A 27485-nucleotide genomic window follows, 5' to 3' on the forward strand; every position below is an offset into this window, starting at 1 on the left:
TACCAGCATAGGGGGGGTAGGCACCCTGAGGCCCCCCCACCCCAAAGCACCTTATCCCCATGTTGATGAGGACAAGGGTCTCTTCCAGACAACCCTGGCCATTGCTTTCGGGGTCTGCGAGCGGGGGGCTTATCGGAATCCGGGAGCCCCCTTTAATAAGGGGGCCCCCAGATCCCGGCCCCCCACCCTATGTGAATGAGTATGGGGTACATCGTACCCCTACCCATTCACCTGGGGGGAAAAAGTGTCAAGAAAAAAAAAACACTAGACAGGTTTTTAAAGTAATTTATTAGGCAGCTCCGGGGGTCTTCTTCCGACTTCTCCACTCTATGGTTCTTTCTGCCTTCTGCCGGGCTCCTCCACTATCTTCTTCCAGCTCTTTTACTAGCAGTGGCCCGGTCTTCTCCCTTCTTCCGACTTCTCCGCTCTCTTCTCCCGCGGCGTGCGGTGGTCCTTAAGTGGTTAATCCATTTTGGAATAAGGCTGTAACATAATATAATGTGGAAAAGGTGAAGCGCTGTGAATACTTTCCGGATGCACTGTATATTACATTTTTTGTTTGGGATTAGTTACCGATTTAAAAAGCTGCCATATCTATATATTTTTTGTGCATTTACCTTTTTTCCTGTAGATTAGTTCCAATTAAATGAACATTGCATCAGGTCAGTGATAGGGTTACATTGCACTGGCAGATCGCTGGCTTGCTGCTCTTTAAAATACAGCCGCATTGTTCGTGTGCATTTACATACTGTAGAACATAACAATGTTACAATATCGGAATAAGGCAAATGTAATCAAATGAAGCTTTACACCTCGTTACTCTGGCCACTCACACGGGAGTGCTCGGCTCCTGTTGTCTTTGACCAATGGCTGAATTGCCCGTCAGGTTCTGCCAGTCCATGGATTAGTAGAACTGGCTCAGCCAGCTTTCTCAGATACTTGTCAATGTACATTCCACACGTTGTTAGGTGCTCACATTTTTGCACTTTGTCTTCCTACGCACACCCATCCATTGAAAATGTGCCATAAAGCACCAAACAATAGTGACCAAAAATAGTGACTGATTTACACAACAGATAGAGTTGCCTGTTTATTCAAAGGGCCCTGAATGCTACCTACTGTGTACACATTTGTATAAGGAGCTTATGTTTCATTTCTACATTACAGCAACACAAAGGTATGTTGTGCCTTTGGCCTCGTACACACGACCGAACATGTTTGCTGAAACTGGTCCGCGGACCAGTTTCCGCGGACATGTTCGGTCGTCTGTACGGCCGACCGGACCGGATTCCCGGCCGAGCGGACAGGTTTCCAGCGGACAAACATTTCTTAGCATGCTAAGAAAATGTCCGCTGAAAGCCTGTCCGTCGGACATGTTCGGTCGTCTGTATGACTCACCGGACATGTCCGCTCGGCCGAAAGCCCTCGGATGCGTCAAAGTGATTCGATGCATGCGTGGAAGCATTGACCTTCCTGGGTCACGCACGTCTCCGCGTCATCGTTGCAGCCACGGCGCGGCCACGTCACCACATATACCGGTCCGCGGGAAATTTGGTCTGAAAGGTGTGTACAGCCATCAGAGCCATGTCCCAGAGGACATGTCGGATGAAAACGGTCCGCGGACCGTTTTCATCGGACAGGTCCCGTCGTGTGTACGAGGCCTAAGTCACATTGGGTGCACCACCAGTGTATTAAGAAAAAAAATCACTTGACTATATCTAGTAAAATGTACAACTATGAACAAAATATGTAGGGGGTGGGCAACTACATGGCAAATGAGATTCAATGTAGAACAATTTAAAATAATGCATTTGGGTGGCAAAAATACGAATGCATCTTATACACTGGGGGGAGAACCTCTGGGGGAATCTAGAATGGAAAAAGACCTGGGGGTCCTAGTAGATGACAGGCTCAGCAATGGCCCCCATAAAGCCTGAAGGACAGTAAACTGGCCCCTTACTTGGAAAGTTTGGAGATCCCTGTTTTAGATAATAACACTGTAGAAACCTAAATTAGTCATTCCTGGATAGAAACATTTCATATACAATCAACTTATTAAGGTCAGCAATCCAGACATTTTAGCGTTAAGCTCTGAAAAAAATAGTAGCATCCTTCATCTAAATACAGAGTATGATTTTAACCACTAGAGGGCCGCGCTATAGACGAAAGACGTCCACAGCGCGGCACTCAAGTGCCGAGTGGACGTCTTTAGACGTCCTGTTGTTGTGATTCCCCGTGCGCGCCGCTGGAGGCTCGCAGCGGGGGAAACAATGTGCACGGCGCATCGCTCGGGAGCCGATGCGAGTGCCTGGCGGCCGCGATGTCCGCCAGACACCCGCGATCGTCGGTGACACAGCAGGACGTGGAGCTCTGTGTGTAAACACAGAGCTCCACGTGCTGTCAGGGAGAGAGGAGACCGATCTGTGTCCCTTTACATAGGGACACAGCATCGGTCACCTCCCAAAGTCAGTCCCCCTCCCCCACACAGTAAGAACACAATGAGGGAATACATTTAACCCCTTCCTCACCCCCTAGTGTTAACCCCTTCACTGCCAGTCACATTTATAAAGTAATTAGTGCATTTTTATAGCACTGATCGCTGTATAAATGTGAATGGTCCCAAAATTGTGTCAAAAGTGTCCGACATGTCCGTCGCAATATCGCAGGCCTGACAAAAAAATCGCAAATCGCCGCCATTACTAGTAAAAAAAAAAAATCATAAATCTATCCCCTATTTTGTAGGCGCTATAACTTTTGCGCAAACCAATCAATATACGCTTATTGCGATTTTTGTAAACAAAAATATGTAGAAGAATACGTATCGGCCTAAACCAAGGGAAATTTTTTTTAAAAAAAATTGGGATATTATTATAACAAAAAGTTAAAAATATTGTGTTTTTTTTTCAAAATGTTCAGTTTTTTTATGTTTATAGTGCAAAAAAAAAAAATCGCAGAGGTGATCAAATACCACCAAAAGAAAGCTCTATTTGTGGGAAAAAAATGATAAAAATATAATTTGGGTACAGTGTTGTATGACCGCGCAATTGTCATTCAAAATGCGCCAGCGCTGAAAGCTGAAAATTGGTCTGGGCACGAAGGGGGTTTAAGTGCCCAGTAATGAAGTGGTTAATTGACAATAGCCATTTGTTAAATTATTCTTTTAAATAATTGTAATCAACGTCTTATCAGTAGTAGGCGTCAAGAGGGAAATTGTATGCTGCAAAGTACCATTACCTCTTTATTTAGGGTCAATGACCTAAAGGAGAAGAGTGGTCCTAGACATCAACACATATTCTGTATTATATTTCTGAAAGAACATTTTTTACTGCTCATCCCGGACGAGCCCCCAGACAATATATAAACTACGTTGTAAGGTGCATGTAAATTACATTTCATTCACTAAATTCGTTTTTTTTCCTACTTTTTTTACATTCAGAAGTAAAACTGTGGTGGCATTGTGCACATTTCCATGCATTTTTTTGTAGACTCTGCCCAAATACGTCAATATAGATGATGTCCATTCATTTCAAGGCTATTTCTTAGTTATGTTTTAACAAAACCGTAGTAGGAAAATAATGTTTTGCTCAGGCAAGAGTCTGGGTTGTCATGGCTACATATTAATACAAAATCCTGTTTTTCACTCACTTTAATTTTCCTATTACAACAAGAACTGCAATGGACATGGTTACATCTGTGTGAATGTTGTATGACAAGTAATTTAAAGCTGCAGTCCAGGCCTACAGATTAATATGCAATTTAAACACACATATGGGAACTGTCTTGGCTACTAAAGTATTTGTGATTTATGTTTAACCTGTCTTGTGATTCAGACACCTCTGCCAGACAGTATAGCTAGGTTAGTGACCTCAGTTTCTCCATTGTGGTTAAGCAAACCCATCTCCAGCCTGAAGTCTGCTGTTGGCTTACATCTCAGAAACAGTCCAGGCTCTGAAAAGATCCCAACCATATGGTCAGGATCCACCCAGATGCCTGGACCGACAGTTAGCTCAGTCTCTCAGTGAGTTGCTGAGAGCCTGCGCCAGCCGCTTCCGCCACCTCCATAGCCCAGTGCTCTAGTGAAAACAAAAAGAAAAAATGCGCTTACTAAGTGAAGTGGGCCATATTCTCCTAGATTTCCCGTGGGCGGCGCATAAGCCATTTACACTCCGCCGCCCCAACCTACAGGAGCAAGTGCTGTATTCCCCAAACACTTGCTCCGTAGTTTGGGGCGGCGGAGCGTAAATGGCCCGGCGTAGCCACGCGTATCTCCAAGGGGGCAGCTTCTATTTAAATTAAGCGCGCCCCCGATTCTAACAAACTGCGCATGCGCCGGGCTTAAAATAGCCCAGTGCGCATGCTCCAGTTCTCGGCGTAAAACGTCAATGACGACGACGTGTGTCCTCCATTGACGTAAAGTCGTATTCAAGAACGACTTAGGGAAACGACGTAGCCGACGGAAAAACACGACGCGGACCCGACGCCATACTTAACATGGCCTACGTGGGACTTGCGTAAACTTACCCCTCATATAGCAGGGGTAAGTTTACGCTTACGCAAACGACGTTAGCGACGGTTACGCGACGCAAATTCGTTCAGGAATCGGCGTATCAGGCTCATTTGCATAAACAAATGAGACCTGAACGTAAACGCCATCTAGCGGCGGGCGGAGTAATTACATTTAAGATCCGACAGTGTAAGTGACTTACACATGGCGGATCTTAAGTGTATCTATGCGAAAATGATTCTAAGAATCAGTCGCATAGATACACGGGCCAAAAAAGAGAGATACGACGGAGTTTCCTGAGATACTCCATCGTATCCTTACTCAGAATATGGCCCAGTATGTCTGATAATATGGAATTTATTAATTAAAACAGCCAAATGGCTACTCACTAAAAAGTAGTACAAAATGCGCTCATAAAAAGGGAAGTGTAGTCACTGTGGATCGTCAGCCGATGATGATGGCTTCTCTGGTGAAGGTTTTGTTGATTACTGTCCAGGGAAGAAGCGTGGCAGAGCACTGCGGGCACAGCGAAACCCGGAAGTGACTGCTCGGCAGCGTGAGTTCCAGCCTGGAGCGCACACGGCTCTCCGCGACAAGAAGTGACGTCAGGCAGGGGCTCGTGGTGATGACACGTTTCAATGCTTCCGCATTTTCATCAGATCTAATGGGAGGAGGAGACTCGCATGCTTATATATGCTGTGTGGAGCGAAAATGCCTAAGGCATTGTAATGAATCAGGTGAGCCCCATTTCGCTCCACACATCATGCCAGTCTCCTCCTCCCATTAGATCTGATGAAAATGCGGAAGCATTGAAACGCGTCATCACCACGAGCCCCTGCCTGACGTCACTTCTTGTCGCCGAGAGCCGTGTGCGCTCCAGGCTGGAACGCACGCCGCCGAGCAGTCACTTCCGGGTTTCGCTGTGCCCGCAGTGCTCTGCCACGCTTCTTCCCTGGACAGCAATCAACAAAACCTTCACCAGAGAAGCCATCATCATCGGCTGACGATCCACAGTAACTACACTTCCCTTTTTACGAGCGCATTTTGTACTACTTTTTAGTGAGAAGCCATTTGGCTGTTTTAATTAATAAATTCCATATTATCAGACATACTGCACTTAGTAAGCGCATTTTTTCTTTTTCTTTTTGCTATTACAGAGTCTTGCTTCACTCTCCAAAGTGCTGCCACGGTGTATATGTCATCCTGAACTGTTTATATACAAACTTTAAATATTGGGACTTTCATTACCATCCTCTTTATTATCATTCAGTCACTGTTTTTTTTTGTTTCCCTTCCTCCCCTTCCCTTTTTATAATTATTTATTTATCCACTTTTTGTGGTATTGTGGTTCAAATTTCCCTCTTTCGCGCCGTCATTGTGTTTGTTTTTTCAGTGCTCTAGTGAGTGCTGGAGGGGCAGAGCAGAGAGCCGGAGACTGACAGTCATCGGTTCTCTGCAGCCTAATGATGATGAACTGAGCGATCAGTGCTGTTTGGTCTTAGAACTGGCAGGGGACAGAATGTAAACACTTCCCGCCCGGCCTATAGCAGAATGACGGCCGGGCGGTGGTTCAGTTATCCTGAGCGTTATCCTGAGCGCCCGTGGGGGTGCGCATTGTGGCGATCGGTGGTGCAGCGTGTCAGTCTGACATACCGCTACACCGATCTCGGTAAAGAACCTCTGATGGAGCCTCTTTACCATGTAATCACCTGTGTCCAATCTGACAGACGCAAATCGAGGACAGCCGATCGACTGCTCTCCTGACAGGGGGGGGGGTCTGTGTTGATTGTTTATCAGTGCAGCCCCCCTCGGATGCCTGCCCAGGACCACCAGGGATGGCCACCACACTAGACCACCAGGTATGCCACCCTAGACCACCAGAGAAATGCCCAGGCAGCTGCCCATCCCCAATGCCTGCTAGTGCCATCAGTGATGCCTATCAGTGCTGCATATTAGTGCCCATCAATGCCACGTATCAGTGCTGCCTATCAGTGCCCAGCAGTGCCGCCTATCAGTGGCACCCATAAGAACCCATCAATGCAACCTTTCAGTGCCCATCAGTGTCGCCTATCAGTGCCCACCAGTGCCACCCATGAGTGCCCATCAGTGCGGTCTATCAATTCCCATCAGTGCTGCATATCAGTGCCGCCTATCAGTGCCACCTCATCTGTGCCGCCTTATCAGTGGCCGTCAGTGCCGCCTTATCAGTGCTCATCAGTGAAGGAGAAAACGTACTTATTTACAAGATTTTATAACAGAAACAAAAGCTTTTTTTATTTGTTTAGCAAAAAAATAAAAACTGCAGATGTGATCAAATTCCACCAAAAGAAATCTCTATTTGTGGGAATAAAATAATAAAAATTCTGTTTGGGTACAGTGTAGCAGGATAGCGCTGAAAGCTGAAAATTGGCTTGGGCAGGAAGAGGGTGTAAGTGTCTGGTATTGAAGTAGTTAATTACTGAAATAAATTTACTTTTTGATGATATTCAAGAGAGAGAGATAAAGATATTAAGAGTGTTATAAAGGTCTTATAATCACTTGCCTTTTTATCGAGCCTGTAAGGGATTTAAAACATTGTTATTGATTTAGTAGGAATCTATTAGTTTGTGGTTAGAATGGATTGTATATAACAAAGTCTTGGATTTGTTTATTTGCTGCCACGTTAGTGAAGTTGTGAACATAATATCGGATCCAGCCTTTTACTATATGTCACTTACACTGTTGCAATGTAATAAAACCGTCAAGGTTATATCTTTTAAGACCTTGTAATTGTGGCCTTACAATCCCCCAGAGTACCCTACCACTATTGTTGTCTGTGTACGGAATTGCGGCAGCCAGGCAGATCTTTTCATCTTGTGCTGTAATGAGCGACCAGCACATATGTGGAGATTTATCAAAGCGGGATGTCTGAAATTGGAGGAAAGATTAACTGTATCCTGCAGAATCCACTCGCTAGTTAATTTCCGATCTCTCGAATAGGGTATTAGGGAGGAACATCAGCTATTTAATTGGTTGTGTGTAAAGGTTTGGACAGCCATGGTCAAACAATGAATTTTGTTGGTTTGAAACAGTAACACAGCTTTGGCATGGAATGCAAAGGATCAGTCCACCGATAAGCTATATTTTATTTACAGGTAGGTGGTCTGAGTGGGCTGAGTCAGCTCTTGGCATCTTGGCCCAGATTCAGATAGGAGATACGCCGTTGTATCTCCAAGGCCGGCCGGTCGTATCTATGCGACTGATTCATCAGTTACGCATAGATATGCCTAAGATCCGACAGGTGTAAGTGACTAACACCGTCGGATCTTAGGCTGCAATTCCAGGCCGGCCGCTAGGTGGCGCTTCCGTGTCTTTTACGCATCGAATATGCTAATGAGCATTTACGCCGATTCAGAAACGAACGCCCGCCCGTTGTTTTTTTTTTACGTCGCTTGCGTTCGGCTTTTTCCGGCGTATAGTTACCCCTGCTATGTGAGGCGTATCCTATGTTAAGTATGGCCGTCGTTCCCGCGCCGAGTTTTGAATGTTTACGTTGTTTGCGTAAGTCGATTCAGAATCCGGCCGGACCCAAATTACGCTCACGCCGAAACCAATGACGACCTAGCGACGTCATTTGGAGCAATGCACGCTGGGAAATTTAGGCGGCGCATGCGCAGTTAAATCGGCGCGGGGACCCGCCTGATTTAAATAGTACACTCCCCCTAGCCACGGAATTTGAATTCCGCGGGGGGAGTTACGATACGCCGCCGCAAGTTTTGAGGTAAGTGCTTTGTGAATACAGCACTAGCCTCCTAAACTTGTGGCGGCGGATTGTAAATCAGATAGGTTACGCGGATCTAAAGATCCGCTAACCTATCTGAATCTGGCCCCTTATGTCCTGGTTGGGTGCGTCAACTGTTACACAAGCGAGTCTCTCAGAGCCGGTTCACACTTAGGCGGGGGCGACTCCGCAAGGCATCCTAAAGACGACTTCAGAGGCGACCTGCAAAATGACCACTGTATAGAATGCAGGTCGCCCCGAGCCGCCCCCGAAGTCGTACAAGAAGCTTTTTCTAAGTTGGAGCGACTTGCGTCGCTCCTATTAGAACGGTTCTATTGCATAGAATGGGACGCGACTCGTGAGGTGGCTGAGCCGCCTGATGAGTCGCCCCAGTGTGAACCGGCTATCACAGACATGTATAAACCTCAGGATGGACCAAAGTACAGGTACGTCGGTTCACTCAGCTGGACCGCCCTGCCGCAGTATATGTCCGTTGGGCGGTCCAGAGGTGCTTAACCTTTGTTTATTTTCATCTCGTTATTCTTGGATAAAGTTATGCTGTAACTCTTTCCAATGCGATCTAAAATAGAAAACAAAATGGTCTGAATGTAGGTTTTAATGGTACTGGTAGCACAGTTTACTTGATATGAGGGGGGGGCTTAAAGTGGCTGTAAACCCCATTAATGAAATGTGACCTGGGCACATGTATCTGTAGTGTTTACTTTTCTCTCTTCAAAGTGCCTTTACTTTCTGCTGCTCCGTTCCTCTGTTATTAGCAGAGTCACTTCTGACAAGTTCTCTGACACAGGAGATAACAGCAGCTAGAAATTTGTGTCAGGGAGGGAGATAAGTAGAGAGCTTGTCTATTCACAGCACAGCTCTGCATGTACCTTTTGTTCCTCTGCCTATGTGGAGTGAGGGTGTGTGCCTTTCCTCCAATCAGCTCTCACAGTGTATGCCCAGACTCCCCTCCCACTGCTGAATGAGGAAACAAGATTTCTAACACAAGCTGCTCTTTCCAAAGAGCGTAGAAAGGCTAAGAGTGCAGATATACATGTAAAAGTTATATAAGGAGATTTGTTTCATCTCTGTGGACCATCTGAGGATATTCACTTCACTGGGTATAGGAGAGGGTTGGTTTACAACCACTTTAATAGTCTCCCAAATTGCTCTCTAAAGCTGGCCATACAGTAATATTTTTTTTTCATTCAACCAGCCTGTCCATACATGGATCAAAAATGTATTGCCGAATGTATTGCCGCTTTTAATGTTCTAATTATTAGTTCCAACCTACCCACTGATCTCCTCTATTGTTGTCATTGAAGAAAAGCCTTGGGGGGGGGGGGGGCGTAGTTGCTGTTGGCTGTGTATAGCAGGAAACATTAAGCTGGAACTTCAGTAATTTTTTTTATCTTTCATCTATTAAATCTTCTGTCCTTGTTGTTGTTTTCTGCCAGTTAATACCTTATACAGCCCACTTCCTGTTTCTTGTCTGGTCATTAGCCTAGGCTTTTTACATTATGCACAGCTCTCTCTCCTCTCAGACTTGTGAGAGTTTGCCAGGAAGGGAGAGGGTGAGCCATAAGAGGGCCAATGAGAACTGCAGAGCTGTAGGTGTGCCTCTGTGTGTCTGTGTAAATCCAGGAAGTGATCAAGCAGCAGCTTCAGCTGCCCACAGTTAAAATGGATGCAGCCAGACTCAGTGGAGGGAGATTTCTGCAGCATATTTGGCAAGTACAGAATCACAGCATACTGTATATAAAGGAATATGTAAAGTGGTTGGAGGGAAGCTTCAGAATGGCAAAGATGTTTTTGTTACAAATTATGTGAGCAGACTGCAGTTCCTCTTTTTAACAAGTCCCTCTTTCTTGTCCTATCCCAGGTTCACAGCAGTAGACACTATGACGGATGGTGACTATGATTATCTGATCAAGCTCCTGGCACTTGGAGATTCTGGTGTTGGAAAGACGACATTTCTCTACAGATACACAGATAACAAGTTCAATCCTAAATTCATCACGACGGTCGGGATTGACTTCAGGGAAAAGAGAGTGGTGAGTTACCTTTTTATTTTCTTGGAATTCTAGTGGGAAGATTATGGGAATTTTAAAGCCCAACTCAGAACACAACAATGATGTAGTGCAAACAAAAGAAATGAAAAATATTGAAAAAGTACAAAAAAAATTAACCGAGTATAAGCCGACCCGAACATAACCTGAGGCACCTAATTTTACCACCAAAAACTGGGAAAACGTATTGACTCGAGTATAAGCAGCAGCTACTAGAAACTTTCAAAAATAAAGATGGATACCAATAAAATTACATTAATTGAGGCATCAGTAAGACCCCTTTCACACCAGGGCGGTTTACAGGCGCTATTGCGTTAAAAATAGCACCTGCAAACCGACCTGAAACAGCGACTGCCGTTTCTCCAGTGTGAAAGCCCTGAGGACTTTCACTCTGGAGCGGTGCGCTAGCAGGGCGTGAAAAAAAGTCCTGCTAGCCGAATCTTTGGAGCAGTGAAGGAGCGGTGTGTATACCGCTCCTTTACCACTCCAACCCATTGAAATCAATGGGACAGCGCAGCTATACCGCCGGCAATGCGCCTCTGCAGAGGCACATTGCGGGCGGTTTTAACCCTTTCTCGGCCGGTAGTGGGGGGTATCACAGCACCGCAAAATTAAGCGGTAAAGTGACGCTAAAAAGCGCCTCCTGCCCCAGTGTGAAAGGGGACTAGGTTAAATGTTTTTGAATATTTATTAAAAAAAAAGTAAACTAGCTCTGTGGAAAAGAGGGTTAACAATGCCCATTTGCAGCCTCGCTGTGCCCATTTGCAGCCTCACTGTGCCCATTTGCAGCCTCACTGTGCCCATTTGCAGCCTCACTGTGCCCACCTGTATCATCAGTGCCCATCTGCAGTCTCAATGTGCCCATCTGCAGCCTCATGTACCTTTGATTACAAACAGCGGGTGTCTCCCGCTGTTTCATGCAACTGCAGTCTTAACTGTTTGGTGGCCGCCCACTGTAAAAAAGCCCCGCCTCCTCCCCGTCTGTGATAGACGGAACACTGATTCAGTTTCCCAGCATTGTTCAGTGTTCCGTCTATCACGGACGAGGAGGAGGCGGGGCTTTGTTACAGTGGACGGCCACAGAACTGTTAAGACAGCATTACACAGCGGGAGACCCTCACTGGAGTATAAGCCAAGGGGGGCTTTTTCAGCATAAAAAAATGTACTGAAAAAGTCGGCTTATACACAGGTATATACGGTAATAAAAGTCCATCACCATTGTGTTACATATGTGAAGAGTTCTATAAACTTTCCAAAATGTTGTGCTGTGTCTCCAGCCACCCACTGCAATATATCTGCTCACCTCCAAATGTTGACCCCAATATCATATCAAGGTCATAAAAGCTTAAATCATCCACACCAAGGGGATGTCTCCTCCAGAATGCTTCTGGATTCTCCTCCTCCTGCAAACATAAAATAATAGTGCGCCGCCCCCTCTCGCTCCCGCACCACCACTGAATACAATACACAGATTCATGCATTGCATGAATCTGTGTATTGTTGCTGCCGCCCACTATTCAGATGGCCGGCCCCCTGGTGAGCGCCGGCCATCTGAATAACGGCAGCTGGTTGGCTTTGGAAGTGCTGCTCTGATAGGCTTTCCGATTACAGCCCTCAGGCTGTAATCAGCTTCTAAATAGTTATTCAGGGGACGCATGGGGGTGCGTCCCTTGGATAAGACTGACAAGCGTCTCAGCCAATCAGGTTCACTGGTTCTGGTTACCGGTAACCTGATTGGCTGAAGCGTCTTAGAGGGCGGGAGAAGACATTGAGGGACCGTGGAAGGAGGATGGCTGACCCCAGGAAGGTAAGTGCCAGGGGGGGGGGCAAGGGCAGCATTTTACAGGGCAGAGTGGCGACAATTAAAGGGCAGAGTGGCGACAATTAAAGGGCAGAGTGGCGACAATTAAAGGGCAGAGTGGCAAAAATTAAAGGGCACAGTGGCGACAATTAAAGGGCACAGTGGTGACAATTAAAGGGCACAGTGGCGACAATTGATGTAGGCACAGTAGCAACAATTGATGTGGGTACAGTGGTAACAATTGATGTGGGCACAGTGGTAACAATTGATGTGGGTAACTGTACCCACATCAATTGTTACCACTGTGCCCACATCAATTGGGTAACAATTGATGGCATTGCACAGTGGCTGCGTTTGATGGCACAGTGGTGACAATTGATGGGCACAGTGGTGACAGTTGATGGGCACAGTGGTGACAATTGATGGCACAGTGGCTGCGTTTGATGGCATGGCACAGTGGTGACAATTAATGGGCACAGTGGCGATAAATGATGGCACAGTGGCTGAGTTGCATTGCACAGTGGCTGCATTTGAACGCATGGCACAGTAGCGACATTTGATGGGCACAGTGGCTGCATTTGATGGGCACAGTGAGGCTGCAATTGTTTTTTTTGTTTTTTTTTTTGTTTGTTTGCGCCCCCCCCCCCAAAAAAAAATTCCACTGGTTCTCTGTATAAAAGGATATATATTCATGCAGTTGCCAAAAAAGCACTCCCAATGACAGCCTTACATGCATATTAATGTATTATCCTCCATCCCCATTGTGTATGCGGCTACTCGGTGCAATTTAAGCAGTTGTAAAACGCTGCAGTAAAAAATTTAAAAAAAAAACATTCCACTGTAAGACAGTTACATAATGTGCTAGTATGCATTGCACATTATGTCATTGTCTTACAGTGGAATGTTTTTTCGTAAATCTGCATACTAGCACATTGTAAAATATTTGCCTTAGAACAAAGCTTTCCAAAGGCATGCTGTCACCGCTGACGGGGTTTCCATCTTCCCTAGGGGCACAGCCGGATTCCGCAATGACGTCACTCCTGCAGTTCTGGCACGGTGCGGTCCTGCGCGGTATGACAGACCTTTAGAGCACATGTGCCGGTGACATAACCGGCTGCACCCAGTGTGAATATATCCTAGATCAGGGATCCTCATACTACGGCCCTCCAGCTGTTGTAGAACTACACATCCCATGAGGCATTGTAACACACAGACATTCACAGACATAGGCATGATGGGAATTGTAGTTCTTGAACAACTGGAGGGCCGTAGTTTGAAGACCCCTAGCATAGATGGTGCCCATTTAGGAGATATTCATTTTACCTCCAGGTAAGCCATCTACAAAGTGGACTTTACTACCTTTTAATCTGCTCACCTCTCGCTATGGACCCCAATATAGTCCAGATCAAACTGGCATATGTTATTCCATCCACGGCAGTATTTCCTCCACTCCACATAAACACTCCCCTCCTTCAGCCGCTGGACATTCACAGGCGAGGTAACATCTAAACACAAAAATGAGACACATAGGGGGTCATTCACTAAAACTGAAGCATGCAAAATCTATTGCAACTCTGCATAAAAAACAATCATCATCCAGGTTTTATTGCCAAAGCTTTATTAACCCCTTGCCGTTGAGTGTACGCATATATGCGTCCTCAGCTTTCGGGGGTTATACCGGGATGATGCCGCAGCTGCAGGCATCATCCCGGTATATTTTTTTAGAGCGGGAGATCAGCTTTCCGGTGATAACAACCGGTGCAGCTAAAAGCCTCTCGGTTGTTATCCCAGAGGAACAGGAGGGGACATCCCCCCCCCCTCCCGCCGCCTCCGCCGCTCTTACCGGGCCTACTGACCTGATCCACGATGCGCCACCTCTAAGGCTGCATTCACACCTAGGCGTATTGTCGCCTGTAGCGCCACGCTATTGCAGCCTGCAATACGCTGGAGGGGTGATTTTACATTGTCGGCTATGGAGATGGTTCACATCTCAACGCCGAAACGCCTAAAGCTCAAAACAAGTCCCGGACCTTTTTTTCAGGCGGCTTTCGGCGTTCGGCATAGCCGACAATGTTGATCACCCCTCCTGTGTATGTTACCGCGGCGTATTTTACCGCGTTTTGTCGCGGCAAATCGCGGGACAAAACGCCGCAATTTTTCGCGGCAAATCGCAGTAAAATACGCCGCGTTCAGGTGTGAATGCAGCCTAAGAGAGAGACTGGCAGGAAGCCGTAAATGTCAGTCTCCTGAATAGAAAAACGGAAGCAACGTCACGAAAGTCGCGTCCGCAAATGTAAACGGTGTTCAAATCACACATGTCAGGTATCGCTGCGATCGTCAGAGCGAGAGCAATAATTCTACCCCTAGACCTCCTCTCTAACTCTAACCTGATAGCCGTAAAAGATTTTTAGGTAGTGTCGTTTGTCGCCATTCCACGAGTGCGTGCAATTATAAAGCGTGACTTCTTTGGTATCTATTTACTCGGCGTAACATCATCTTTCACATTATACAAATAAATTGGAAGTCAAAAAATAAAATGAAAGTGTCTTTTTTCCCAAAAAGTTGAGTTTCAAACACCGCTGCACAAATACTGCGTGACATAAAATATTGCAACAATTGCCATTTTATTTTCTAGATTCTCTGCTAAAAATATATATATATCATGTTTGGGAGTTTCTTGCAAAAAATACGGATTTTAGTTTGTAAACACCAAATGTCAGAAATTTGCTTAGTCATGAAAGGGTTAAACAAGCTGAAATTAGAAGCTGATTGGCTACCATACACACCTGCACCAGATTCTGAGAGCACCAGTTTTAGTAAATCTACCCCATAATGTTCTCCATATAAAAACAACCAATACAAATGCCCACATTCCAACAGCAACACTAGTGCTATGGTTGGCACTTCACAACGCATACAGGAACTCGCCAATAACTCATACACGGTGCCAAGACAAGGCCAGCGACCCAGGGCAAAGATGCCAGACTGCTCCCTTCCCTTAAGGTTAGGGTCAGGGTGCCCACATCCCTGCCATAAACCATTGCGCCCAGTGCAGCCGGCCCTTCTGCCCACCCCTTGTCATTGCCCTGCTCATACACATACAACCTTCACTTACGTGTAGCTCTATAGGAGAATCATTGTTGTATTCTGAGTATGTATAGTGTGGTGAAAAGCAAGAATTGTATTTTCCATCACATTGTAAAGAATTACTAATAATAATAACTAACTATTAAATTATAGGTATTGGAATTTCCTAAAAAATGTGTCTGTTAGTGAATGTAACGAATACAAATTTATCTGAAGTTACGAATTATCTGAAATAACAAATGCCGTATCTAAACAAATGGAACGGAACAAATTAATTATAATTATAATAATAATAATAAAAAGTTTTTATTATTATTGTTATTTATTATTATTAATTTGTTATGTTCCATTTGTTTAGATACGGCATTTGGAACTTTGGATAGATTAGTATTTGTTACATTCATTAACCACTTGCCGCCCGCCAATGACATATTGACGTCGGCAAAGTGGTTGTAGAATCCTGACTGGACGTCATATGACGTCCTCAGGATTCTGAGCCGCTGCGCGCCCCCGGGGGCGCGCATCGCGGCGATCATTGTTGCAGGGTGTCAGTCTGACACCCCGCAACACCGATCAAGGTAAAGAGTCTCTCACGAAGGCTCTTTACCACGTGATCAGCCGTGTCCAACCACGGCTGATCACAATGTAAACAGGAAGAGCCGTTGATGGCTCTTCCTCACTCGCGACCCCACAGTGCCCATCCATGCCCAGTGCCCACCTATCAGTGCCCATCTGTGCCACCCATAAGTATCCATCAGTTGTGCCGCCTATGAGTGCCCAGTGTCGCCCATGAGTGCCCATTAGTGCCGCCTATGTGTGCCCATCAGTGCCGCCTATGTGTGCCCATCAGTGCCGCATACCAGCGCCGCCAATCAGTGCCACCTCATCTGTGCCCGTCAGTACTACCTCATCGATGTCCATCAGTGCCATCTCATCGGTGCCCATGAGTGCCGCCATATCAGTGCCCGTAATTGAAAGAGAAAAATTACTTATTTACAAAAAAAAAATACAGAAAAAAATAAAAACGTAATTTTTTTTCAAAATTTTCAGTCTTTTTTTAGTTGTTGCGCAAAAAAAAACCTGCAGAGGTGATCAAATACCACCAAAAGAAAGCTCTATTTGTGGGGAAAAAAGGACGCCAATTTTGTTTGGGTACAGTGTAGCATGACCGCGCAATTGCCATTCAAAGTGCGACAGTGCTGAAAGCTGAAAATTGGCTTGGGCGGGAAGGCGCGTAAGTGCCTGGTATGGAAGTGGTTAACAGCCAAATTTGAAAGGAAATTCCAATACCTGTAATTTAAAAGTTAGTAATAGTTAAGTTATTATTAGTTATTATTTCAGATTTTCAAATTTTAGGGTTTTCGAATTTTTCAAATTTATGAGTTTTCGAATTTGCGAATTTTCAAATATTAGAATTTACGAATATTCGGAAAAAATTGTTAAACGGCTTTTCATTAATTTGTATATTTCCGAAATAACCAATTTGTTGAAAGTAGTTAAAAAAATTATTGTGAACATAACGAATTGCCCCTGTCTAGTTTCCAGCAGGCAAATATTCCTGTTCCTCAGGAGGACCTCACTTTCATACAGGCGTACTTCTTTCTCCTGCAAATCAGTTTGTTCATATACCGGAGGAAGTACAGTGGGATCGGTACTTTCCCAACACTCTGCATGCACTACAAGTCTCATAGGGCCAAATCCTCAGCCAGGCGGCGTAACTTAACTTTCAGCAGTTAAGTTACACTGACTTAAAGTTTTTACCTAAGTGCCTGATCCTCAAAGCACTTACGTAAAAATTTCAAGCCGTGTAAGTTAAGTGCCGCCGTCGTAAGGCGTTCCTCCTCTCCGGGGGGCGTTTACAATTTAAATGAGGCGCGCTCCCGCGCCGGCCGTACTGCGCATGCGTGTGACGTCATTTTCCCGACGTGCATCGCGCGAACGTAATTGACGCCGGGCGGCTTTGTGGATTGCGACGGGACACTAAAGTTGCGACGGGTGAAAAAAAGACGCGCCGGGAAAACAAATAATTATAAAAAAAAATGACAGCGTCGCTCGGCATGCATTCCTGAGGGAGAACTCCATGCCAATTTTCAATGAAAAAAACGGCATGGGTTCCCCCCCCAGGAGCATACCAGGCCCTTAGGTCTGTTATGGGTTGTAAGGAGACCCCCCCTCCGCCGAAAAATTGACGTAGGGGGTCCCCCTACAATCCATACCAGACCCGTATCCAAAGCACGCTACCCGGCCAGCCAGGAAGGGAGTGGGGACGAGCGAGCGCCCCCCCCCCTCCTGAGCTGTGCCAGGCCGCATGCCCTCAACATGGGGGGGTTGGGTGCTCTGGGGCAGGGGGGCGCACTGCGGGCCCCCCCACCCCAGAGCACCCTGTCCCCATGTTGATGAGGACAGGACCTCTTCCCGACAACCCTTGCCATTGGTTGTCGGGGTCTGCGGGCGGAGGCTTATCGGAATCTGGGAGTCCCCTTTAATAAGGGGGCCCCCAGATACCGGCCCCCCACCCTAAGTGAATGGATATGGGGTACATCGTACCCCTATCCATTCACCTGTAGGCAAAAAGTAAAAGTTAATAAACACACAACACAAGGCTTTTTAAAATATTTTATTATTCTGCTCCGGACGCCCCCCCTGTCTTCGTTATTAGCTCAATTACCAGGGGGGGCTTCTTCTTCCACTCTCCGGGGGTCTTCTCCGCTCTCCGGGGGGGGTTTCTGCTTCCGCTCTCCGGGGGGGGCTTCTCCGGACTCCGGGGGGCTTCTTCCATCTTCTCCCCTCTTCCGCTCTTGACTCGGCGAACCCCGGTTCTTCTGCAGCTCTCCGGTGCCTTCTTCTTCAGCGCTGGCTGCCTGCTATGTTTGTGTGTTAGCTCGATTTCTAACAGGCAGCCGGCGCGGTCTTCTGTGACGTCATCTTCTCTTCTGTTCTTCTCCCCTCTTCCGATGTTGCCTCGTCGCCTGTTGTCGCTGTAATGATGGAAGCGCGCCTTGCATCACATTTATATAGGCATCACCGTCCCATCATGCTCCGGTAGGTACCCACGTGGTGGGTGCACGTGGGTAGGCACCCACCACGTGGGTACCTGCCGGAGCATGATGGGACGGTGATGCCTATATAAATGGGATGCAAGGCGCGCTTCCATCATTACAGCGACAACAGGCGACGAGGCAACATCGGAAGAGGGGAGAAGAACAGAAGAGAAGATGACGTCACAGAAGACCGCGCCGGCTGCCTGTTAGAAATCGAGCTAACACACAAACATAGCAGGCAGCCAGCGCTGAAGAAGAAGGCACCGGAGAGCTGCAGAAGAACCGGGGTTCGCCGAGTCAAGAGCGGAAGAGGGGAGAAGATGGAAGAAGCCCCCCGGAGTCCAGAGAAGCCCCCCCCGGAGAGCGGAAGCAGAAACCCCCCCCGGAGAGCGGAGAAGACCCCCGGAGAGTGGAAGAAGAAGCCCCCCCTGGTAATTGAGCTAATAACGAAGACAGGGGGGGCGTCCGGAGCAGAATAATAAAATATTTTAAAAAGCCTTGTGTTGTGTGTTTATTAACTTTTACTTTTTGCCTACAGGTGAATGGATAGGGGTACGATGTACCCCATATCCATTCACTTAGGGTGGGGGGCCGGTATCTGGGGGCCCCCTTATTAAAGGGGACTCCCAGATTCCGATAAGCCTCCGCCCGCAGACCCCGACAACCAATGGCAAGGGTTGTCGGGAAGAGGTCCTGTCCTCATCAACATGGGGACAGGGTGCTCTGGGGTGGGGGGGCCCGCAGTGCGCCCCCCTGCCCCAGAGCACCCAACCCCCCCATGTTGAGGGCATGCGGCCTGGCACGGCTCAGGAGGGGGGGGGGCGCTCGCTCGTCCCCACTCCCTTCCTGGCTGGCCGGGTAGCGTGCTTTGGATACGGGTCTGGTATGGATTGTAGGGGGACCCCCTACGTCAATTTTTCGGCGGAGGGGGGTCTCCTTACAACCCATAACAGACCTAAGGGCCTGGTATGCTCCTGGGGGGGAACCCATGCCGGTTTGGAATTTACAAATTGCCGTGGAGTTCTCCCTCGGGAATGCATACCAAATGCCGTCGCTTAAATGGGCCTTTACAAGGTGTGACTAACTTTACACTTTGTAAAAGCAGCCCTAGTTTTACACCAGGCAAACTAACACTTACGGCGAAAAAACTAGGCACAAAAGCTTTGAGGATCGCCCTAAGTGCTAATTTGCATACTAACAGAGGCATTTCGACTCGAAATGCCCCCAGTGGCGGATGCGGTACTGCATCCTAAGATCCGGCAGTGTAAGTCCCTTACAGATGTCGGATCTTCTGCCTAACTTAGGAAAACTGCTTCTGAGGATCAGTTCCAAAGTTAGAACCAGAGATACGACGGCTTACGCCGGAGTATCTCTTCTGTGGATTTGGCCCATAGACCCCGGCACTACAGTCAGATTTCTGCCCCCCTCTTCTCCAAACTATTCACAAGCCAGCAGATTCACTCATTACTTATAATATAAATTCACCAACCAAATTAAAATGAAGTCCTTTTGCTGACCTAGCTACTTGCTGGGGGAATTAATGCTGTGGGGCAAAATTTAAAGGATCACTAAAGGAATTTTTTTTTTTAGCTAAATAGCTTCCTTTACCTTACTACAGTCCTGGTTTCATGTCCTTATTGTTCGTTTTTGCTTTGAAGTTGCTGTAATTCTGCTGTGATCTCCACACTTCCTGCTTGTCTGGCTCATTATGAAAAAACTCATGGGAGCTTTTCACTGTGGTCTAAGCTGTGTGTCTAAAACTCCTCAGAACCAATCAGATTCATTTTAAAAACAAAACACTGCCCTGGATTTGTTTGTTTTTGTTCTGTGGGTCTCTTTACTTCACATAAACATAAAACCAGTTTAAAACCGAAAGTGAAACTAGAGGTACATTATATGATAGAATTTAATCTATTTTTAATCATTTTTAAAAGGAATCAGTTAACTTTTATGTCTCTATACCCTGTAAACAGTCATTTCAGCAAAAAAAAATATTTTTCCTTAATGACCCTTTAAGTGTATGATGACTATATTTAATGTGTGCTAATATGATATCTTTCTTCAGATTTATAATAATGCCAGTCCAGGCAGTACGCACGGAAAAACCTTCAAGGTTCATTTACAGCTTTGGGACACAGCTGGACAGGAAAGGTAAGTTAAATATTATTAAACTATTTTATTTCCAGGTAAAGAGTTCCTTAAATGGAACCGTGCATTTCAGAAAAGGTGTGCTAATACATTGTGACCAACCCCCCCCCCCCCCCCCCCCCCATCCCTCTTCCGTGCTTAAACGCTGCATTGAAGTTCAAAAAAGAACCTGCGGGAGATGAATAGTTTGCCAATATACTCAACTTTTCCCCGACTTCCGTAGGCAGGGGGTGACAACATCCTCCAGCTGATAAGAATCCGGGGAATGACGAGTAGCCCAAATCTCTAAAGAATACAGTGCAGCACCGCGTGGGATCATCTTCACGTGAGATGTGGGCTGCTCAACATTCTCAGAGTTCCCACCAAAAGAAGGATGATATCACAGTCACCTAGGCACTGCAGAAGGAACCTGGGGAAAGGTAAGTAGACGTAGCACCCTACGTAGATGTAGGTTGCTGGATAGGATAGGTAAGTTTAGTTATTTTTGGCTCCAGTAGTTTGTGATTGCTTTGGTCTGTTCTGTGTTTCACTGGCTGCAAGTTTGACTAATTTCCCTTGCCTTCTGGAGGATTCTGGAATGTAGAGAACTGGAAGAGGCAAATCAACAGCCTGAATATTTATGTTGTCTCAGCCAATCCCTGGGAGAGTGACCAGTAGGTGGCCGAGGAGTGCATACATCAGGGGTAGGCAACCTGGGGCCCCCTAGCTGTTACATATCCCATTATGCCCCTGGGAGTAATTGTACCTGCTAGCTTTGCAATGTCTCATAGGAAATGTAGTTCCACAACAGCTGCAGGGCCCCAGGTTGCCTACCCCTGGCATACGCAGTCTGTGTTCTGGGGCAGCCCTGTTCTTGTCCAGGAGGAGAAGTTCCCAGCCTGAGTTCCCAGCTGCTGCCCTGCCCTTCTAGGCAGCCTAGCTGAAGTTCTACAGGTCCAGCTGTGCTAGAGCTGGGGGAGAGGGGCTGTGTTGCTGAGAATTTCTGCTAACAAAGGGATTTCACTGAGGATCTGGTCTAGAGAGTGTCTCGTGCTCTTATGTGAGAAATGTACTACAGCGCTAACTATTAATTACATTTGAAAGGAAAAAACAACAAAAATACCCAAATGATATCGCTGCATACACACAGGTGTACAAAACCAGAATGATACAAAAAAAAGGAAAAAATAGTGATGTGCTGAAATCAACTTTTGCTGATAATATGTGTACAATATGTGCAGAATTGATACCAAATATACACACTCAGGAGGGTATCAATAAGAAACCACAATAAAAAACAAATAAATTGTGAGATGATCCATAAGTGCAAAAAACAACCTCAAGTGTAGCAAATCACAGGCTGACGTGTTGTTGAGCTTTCAAACAAAACATAGGCAGACACCTTGAAACTTCAGATTAATAAGTGTGGACTGGTGCTTAATTGCTTCCAAATGGCCCAGCATATAAGGATGCCTTGATGCTTCAGGGCGATATAAGAATCCCCTCTTCAGATACAGCCTTTGAACATAGCCTTACAAGCTGCTCAGTATAGTGATTTCCTCACACGGATGAACGTCCGTTGATCACTTCACTAGGCTCTTCCCCCACGCGTTACATCACTCGGCACGTGACTTAAGATTCCTACACTGATCATTACACTGACCTACCTGATTCCTACACTGATCTACCTGATCCCTACACTGACCTATCTGATTCCTATCCTGACCCCCAGCTTGTTGGTAAGCGCTTAGACGCAAGTTTCACAACTCACATTCAGCGCTCTATAAGCATTTATTCCAATCCAATCCAACCACTACACTGACCTACCTGATTCCTATACTGACCACTACACTGACCTACGTGATTCCTGCACTACTCACCCCCCCCCCCCCACATGAACAGTGCAGATGGGTTGATTTTGCTCACCTCTCCATGGCCTGCATTGTAAGAGCAGGGCTCTCCCCAGCACCAGGTACTGTTCCTGACACCCAGCCGCTTCTCTGTATCCCCTGCCAAGAGCTTCTCCAATAGCCAATGTACACTCTGCACCGCCCCTCCTCTCCACCGTTCTCGCACACACACGGGCCGCCTGCACCAGAGGGATCATGGGGAACACGCTGGACCACAACAGTCCCTGGGCAGGGGGGGGCAACACAGCACACTTGGGGGGGCACAGTATTTATTTTGTGCCCCCTAAATGTTGCACCTGGGGCGAGAGTACCAGATGCCCTCTCCCATGCCACTGCAATCTGGGGACAAATCCGGGGGCAGACTGGCTCTGGGGACAGTGTCCTCAATCCAGGGATGTCTGGTCACCCAATCCTAGAGGGACTGAGAAGCTCTGACAAAGAGATGACTGTCCTCTTATAACTGAACAGTATTGATGGAGTATCCCACAGCTCCCTGAACTCTACCCACGTTCATTAGGCAATAATGTGCGTGTAAAGGCAGGTATCCCAATACTTTTGGTAATATAGGGCCAGATTCACAGAGAGCGGCGTATTTCTGTGCGGGCGTAGCGCATCTCATATGTGCTACGCCAACGTAACATAGAGAGTCAAGTACAGTATTCACAAAGCACTTGCTCCCTAAGTTACGGCGGCGTAGCGTAAATGGGCCGGCGTAAGCCCGCCTAATTCAAAGTAGGCTGGTAGTGGGCATGTTGTATTAAAACGAATCTTGACCCCATGTAAATGAAGCGCCGAACGAACGGCGCATGCGCGCGCATGCTCAGAATCACGTCTAATTTATGCCCTAAGATACGTCGGCTCAATGGCAACGACGTTAACGTAACCTACGCCCAGCCCCATTCACGTACGACTTACGTAAACAGCGTAAAATTCGACGGCTGTTCCGTCGTCCATACCTTTGCATTGGCTGCGCCACCTATAGAGGTGTTTTATCTTTACGCCGGACGTACGCCTTACGTAAACGGCATGGCTTACTGCGACGTGCGCAAGTACGTTCGTGAATCGGCGTATCTAGGTCATTTACATATTCGACGCGTAAATCAACGGAAGCGCCCCTTGCGGCCAGCGTAAATATGCACCCAAGATACGACGGCGTAGGAGACTTACGTCGGTCTTCTCTTGCCACAATTCAGGCGTATCTGATTTAGAGAATCAGTGCATAGATACGACAGTGCACATTTGGACTTACGACAGCGTATTAGTAGATACGTTGGCGTAAGTCTCTGTGAATTCAGCCCATAGTGTATATAATTTGTACTGGCATGATCAACAGGTGAAAATAAAGAAGAAAAAAAAACATAAAATGCAGCCATGACATCTAAGGATCTGTAGGTTGTAATAAATTACATTTTTATTTTTGGGTTTACTGCTTTAGTTTTTAACTCCCTTCGGGCATCTATTTTCCTTTTGTTTAGCCCTATATATTAGTCTGTTGATGTAAGGTAGTTGGCGATGTGATATTTTCGAGCTGTTTCTCTTTTAGGCAATTTATAATTGGTTATGCTTTAACTGTCCTCAGGTTCCGGAGCCTCACCACGGCATTTTTCAGAGACGCCATGGGTTTCCTGTTAATGTTTGACCTCACCAGTCAACAGAGTTTTCTCAATGTGCGAAATTGGATGAGTAAGTATTACACCTTTTATAAAGTTCTATGCTGGCATTGTACCTACAGAGATCTGGGGTGAAGGAACTGGTACAGCAAAGTATATGTCCTTGAATAGAGCTCATCTTAACTATAACATGAGAGTTTGCTACTGCAACTTTAGAATGTAAAATGGCAAAGCCACATGACACAAAATGTAAAATGGCAAAGCCACATGACGCACAATCCAGAGCCTGCAGCCCTTCAGGGGCCCCCCCGAGGAGGTGTTAACGGGTTTGTTTTAGCAATTTCTGAAGGTTTCTCTGTCAGCGTTGGCAGGTGTTGGGGGAAGGTCATCTCCCGGAGGTGTGTGTCATTTCCCCAGTTGTCAGGAACTTGGCGCAAGCGGACATCCCCTGGTGGGGGGGTACAGAGAATCCCAGTGACATAGGTCTCATCGTGGCTATAGGACGGCACTCTCCTCCTCTTGCCTCGCTAAGCACGGTTACTATTCCGTGTTGCCAGCACACAACACACACTTCCCCAGCCTGGGCTGTTCCCACCCAGTGCTCCTCTCCATTCAGGAAATGCTTCACAGCTTCTCCCTAGCCAATGAGATTGGAGGGGTGTGGACTGTGGAAGGCAAAGTAGAAGCCCCATACTGGAGCGTGGCTGTGGGACCCTAAGACTAAGACTTTGTGGAGGATATGATAATATGACAGGGAGGCTGCTGGGGCCTCCTGGAGCTAGGAGCGGGGTTGCGATTGTGACCCCTGCTACCCCTTATGCTATGCCCATGCTCGAAGAAGCCTCATGTAGTCTCCATTGGAAGTCCATGTGATAGGGTGACAGTACTGAAGCCCAAATGGGAGACAGGGGCACCCTATAACCCTCCCTATTAGATTTTAAGCTCTCAGGTGCAGGGCCCTCTGAATCCTCTTGGATTAAATTCCATTGTTACTGTACTGTCTCCCTTTATAATATAAAGCACTGGGCAAACTGTTGGCGTTATATAAATCCTGGATAATAATAATAAGTACCTTCATGGAGTATCACTAGGTATTTTAATTAAATCTGCACATTTTAAAAAATACATTATAGTAGATATTGCTCTATTATGGCCTGCTTCTTTGAAAATGTCTGTGTAACACCTGTAGATCAGTGCTCTCCAAACTGTGGCCCATTGGCTAGATGTGGCCCTTTTCTTGCCTTCATTCAGCCCTTGGGGCACTGTTCCTCCCATTGATACGAGGCACTACTCTCTCCACTGATACCAACGATGAGTCACTACTCTCTCCACTGATACCAACGATGGGTTACTACGTCTTCCACTGATACCAACGATGGATCACTACATCTTCCATTGATACCAATGATGGGTCACTATGTCTTCCACTGATACCAACAGTGGGTCACTACGTCTTCCACTGATACCAACAATGGGTCACTACGTCTTCCACTGATACCAACGATGGGCCACTACGTCTTCCACTGATACCAACGATGGGTCACTACGTCTTCCATTGATACCAATGATGGGTCACTACGTCTTCCACTGATACCAACAGTGGGTCACTACGTCTTCCACTGATACCAACGATGGGTCACTATGTCTTCCACTGATACCAACGATGGGCCACTACGTCTTCCACTGATACCAACGATGGGTCACTACGTCTCCCACTGATACCAACGATGAGTCACTACGTCTTCCACTGATACCAACGATGGGTCACTACTCTCTCCACTGATACCAACGATGGGTTGCTACTCTCTTCACTGATACCAACGATGGGTTGCTACTCTCTCCATTGATACCAACGATCGGTCACTACACCTTCCACTTATACCATCGATGGGTCACTACTCCTTTCACTGATACCAACAATAGGTCACTACTCCTTCCACTGATACCGATAGGTAACTTCTCCTTCCATTGATACCAATGATAGGTCACTTCTCCTGCCGCTAATACCAACGATAAGTCACTGCTTCTTTAACTGATACCAACAATGGGTCATTAGTCACTACTCCTTCCACTGATACCAACAATGGGTTACTACTCCTTCCACTGACACCAACAAAGGAGACATTTACCTCCATTGACTCCAACAAAGGCATTATTCCTTCTCCTTCTGACCACAGGTCTTTGTAATTTTTTTACTCCCATTGACCACAAGAGATGGGCTTGGGCATGTTCGAAATCCCACATGACACTGCACACCACTAATAACAGGAAGTGAGACATTTCCCGGGCCGCAGCAGCACAGATCGGGAAATGACTCGCTGCCTGTGATTAGCGGTGTGTAGTGTCGGCTTTCTGGCTAGATTGGGCATGTGGGATTTCAAACACACTCGTGCCCATGTCTATTGACCACAGAATTTGGGGCATTTTCTATTCCCACTGATGCTGGGGGATTTTATACTCCCACTGGCAACACACTGACCCACCCCAAAGTCTGAAGGATAGTAAACTGGCCCTTAGTTTAGGAAGTTTGGAGACCCCTTCTGCAGAGGAACACACCTGTGTAAAGCAAGGATTAGAAAATATACTTAACAGCCGACTACAATTTCGGAGAGGATGATGTTGTCACCACCCTTCCAGCGAGTTCCTGGAAACATTGTCCTGGGATTTGGGATCCTCATCATTCCTATGTAGGGTTGCCACTTCATCCCGTTAAAACCGAACACTTATTCATTACACAGGTTCTGTGGGTGATTAAGTTGGTGCCTTATCTGCATTAAATTAGCCTCAGAGCCTGTGTAATTCATATGTGTTCGGGTTTAAAGGGATGAGGTGGCAACCCTATTCCCATTGTCTCCTGTGACATCATTCTCTTCTCCTTCTAGCAGGGCAGCCATCAGGAATTATGGGGCCCCTTACACAGCTTCAGGCATGGGCCCCCTGGAGCAGAGGAGAAGCGGGGGGGGGGGGGGGGGCTGCGGCAAATTGAGAAGCGAGGGGGGGGACCTTTACAAAAAAAAGAAGAAATAAAGAAAAATATATATAAAAAAGGGGGGTAGCCATCCGGGGCCCTGGGGACCTCTGTGCCCTTTAATAAAAAATAAAAAAAATATATATATATATATACAATATAAAAAAAGGGGGGTTGCCATCCGGGACCTCTGGGCCCTTTAATAATAATAAAAAAGAAACCTCTGGGCCCTTTAATAAAATATATATATATATAAAAAAAACATTTATAAAAAAAAGGGGGGGAGTTGCCATCCAGGGCCCTGGGGACCTCTGGGCCCTTTAATAATAATAATAAAAAAAAAATAACAATACATTTATAAAAAATAAAAAAGGGGGTTTGCCACATGGGGCCCTTGGGACCTCTGAGCCCTTTAATAGAATATATATATATATATATATATATATATATATATATATATATATATATATATATATATATATATATATATATATATATACTGTATATATATATATAAAAAAAGAAAAAAAAGAAATAAAATAATATAATTTTTTTTTATTTTTTTTTTATAAAAAAAGGGGGGTGGGGACCTCTGGGCCCTTTAATAA

The 27485-nt window shown here is 46.3% G+C and overlaps 1 protein-coding gene across 2 annotated transcripts in view; it reads left to right on the forward strand.

Annotated features, from left to right (window-relative positions):
- The window catches only part of RAB27B (RAB27B, member RAS oncogene family), a 351838-nt gene that overhangs the window by 312384 nt on the left and 11969 nt on the right, over positions 1-27485 (forward strand). For both annotated transcript variants that reach the window (XM_040337285.1, XM_040337276.1), the window contains 3 exons: positions 10147-10318; positions 20328-20413; positions 23879-23982. In XM_040337285.1, coding sequence (XP_040193219.1) covers positions 10166-10318; positions 20328-20413; positions 23879-23982 — 343 coding nt within the window. In that variant the 5' untranslated portion in view covers positions 10147-10165. The remainder of the gene's footprint in view (positions 1-10146; positions 10319-20327; positions 20414-23878; positions 23983-27485) is intronic.

This window comes from Rana temporaria, chromosome 1 (assembly GCF_905171775.1).
Source record: "Rana temporaria chromosome 1, aRanTem1.1, whole genome shotgun sequence".
In the NCBI taxonomy this organism is placed as follows: Eukaryota; Metazoa; Chordata; class Amphibia; order Anura; family Ranidae; genus Rana; species Rana temporaria.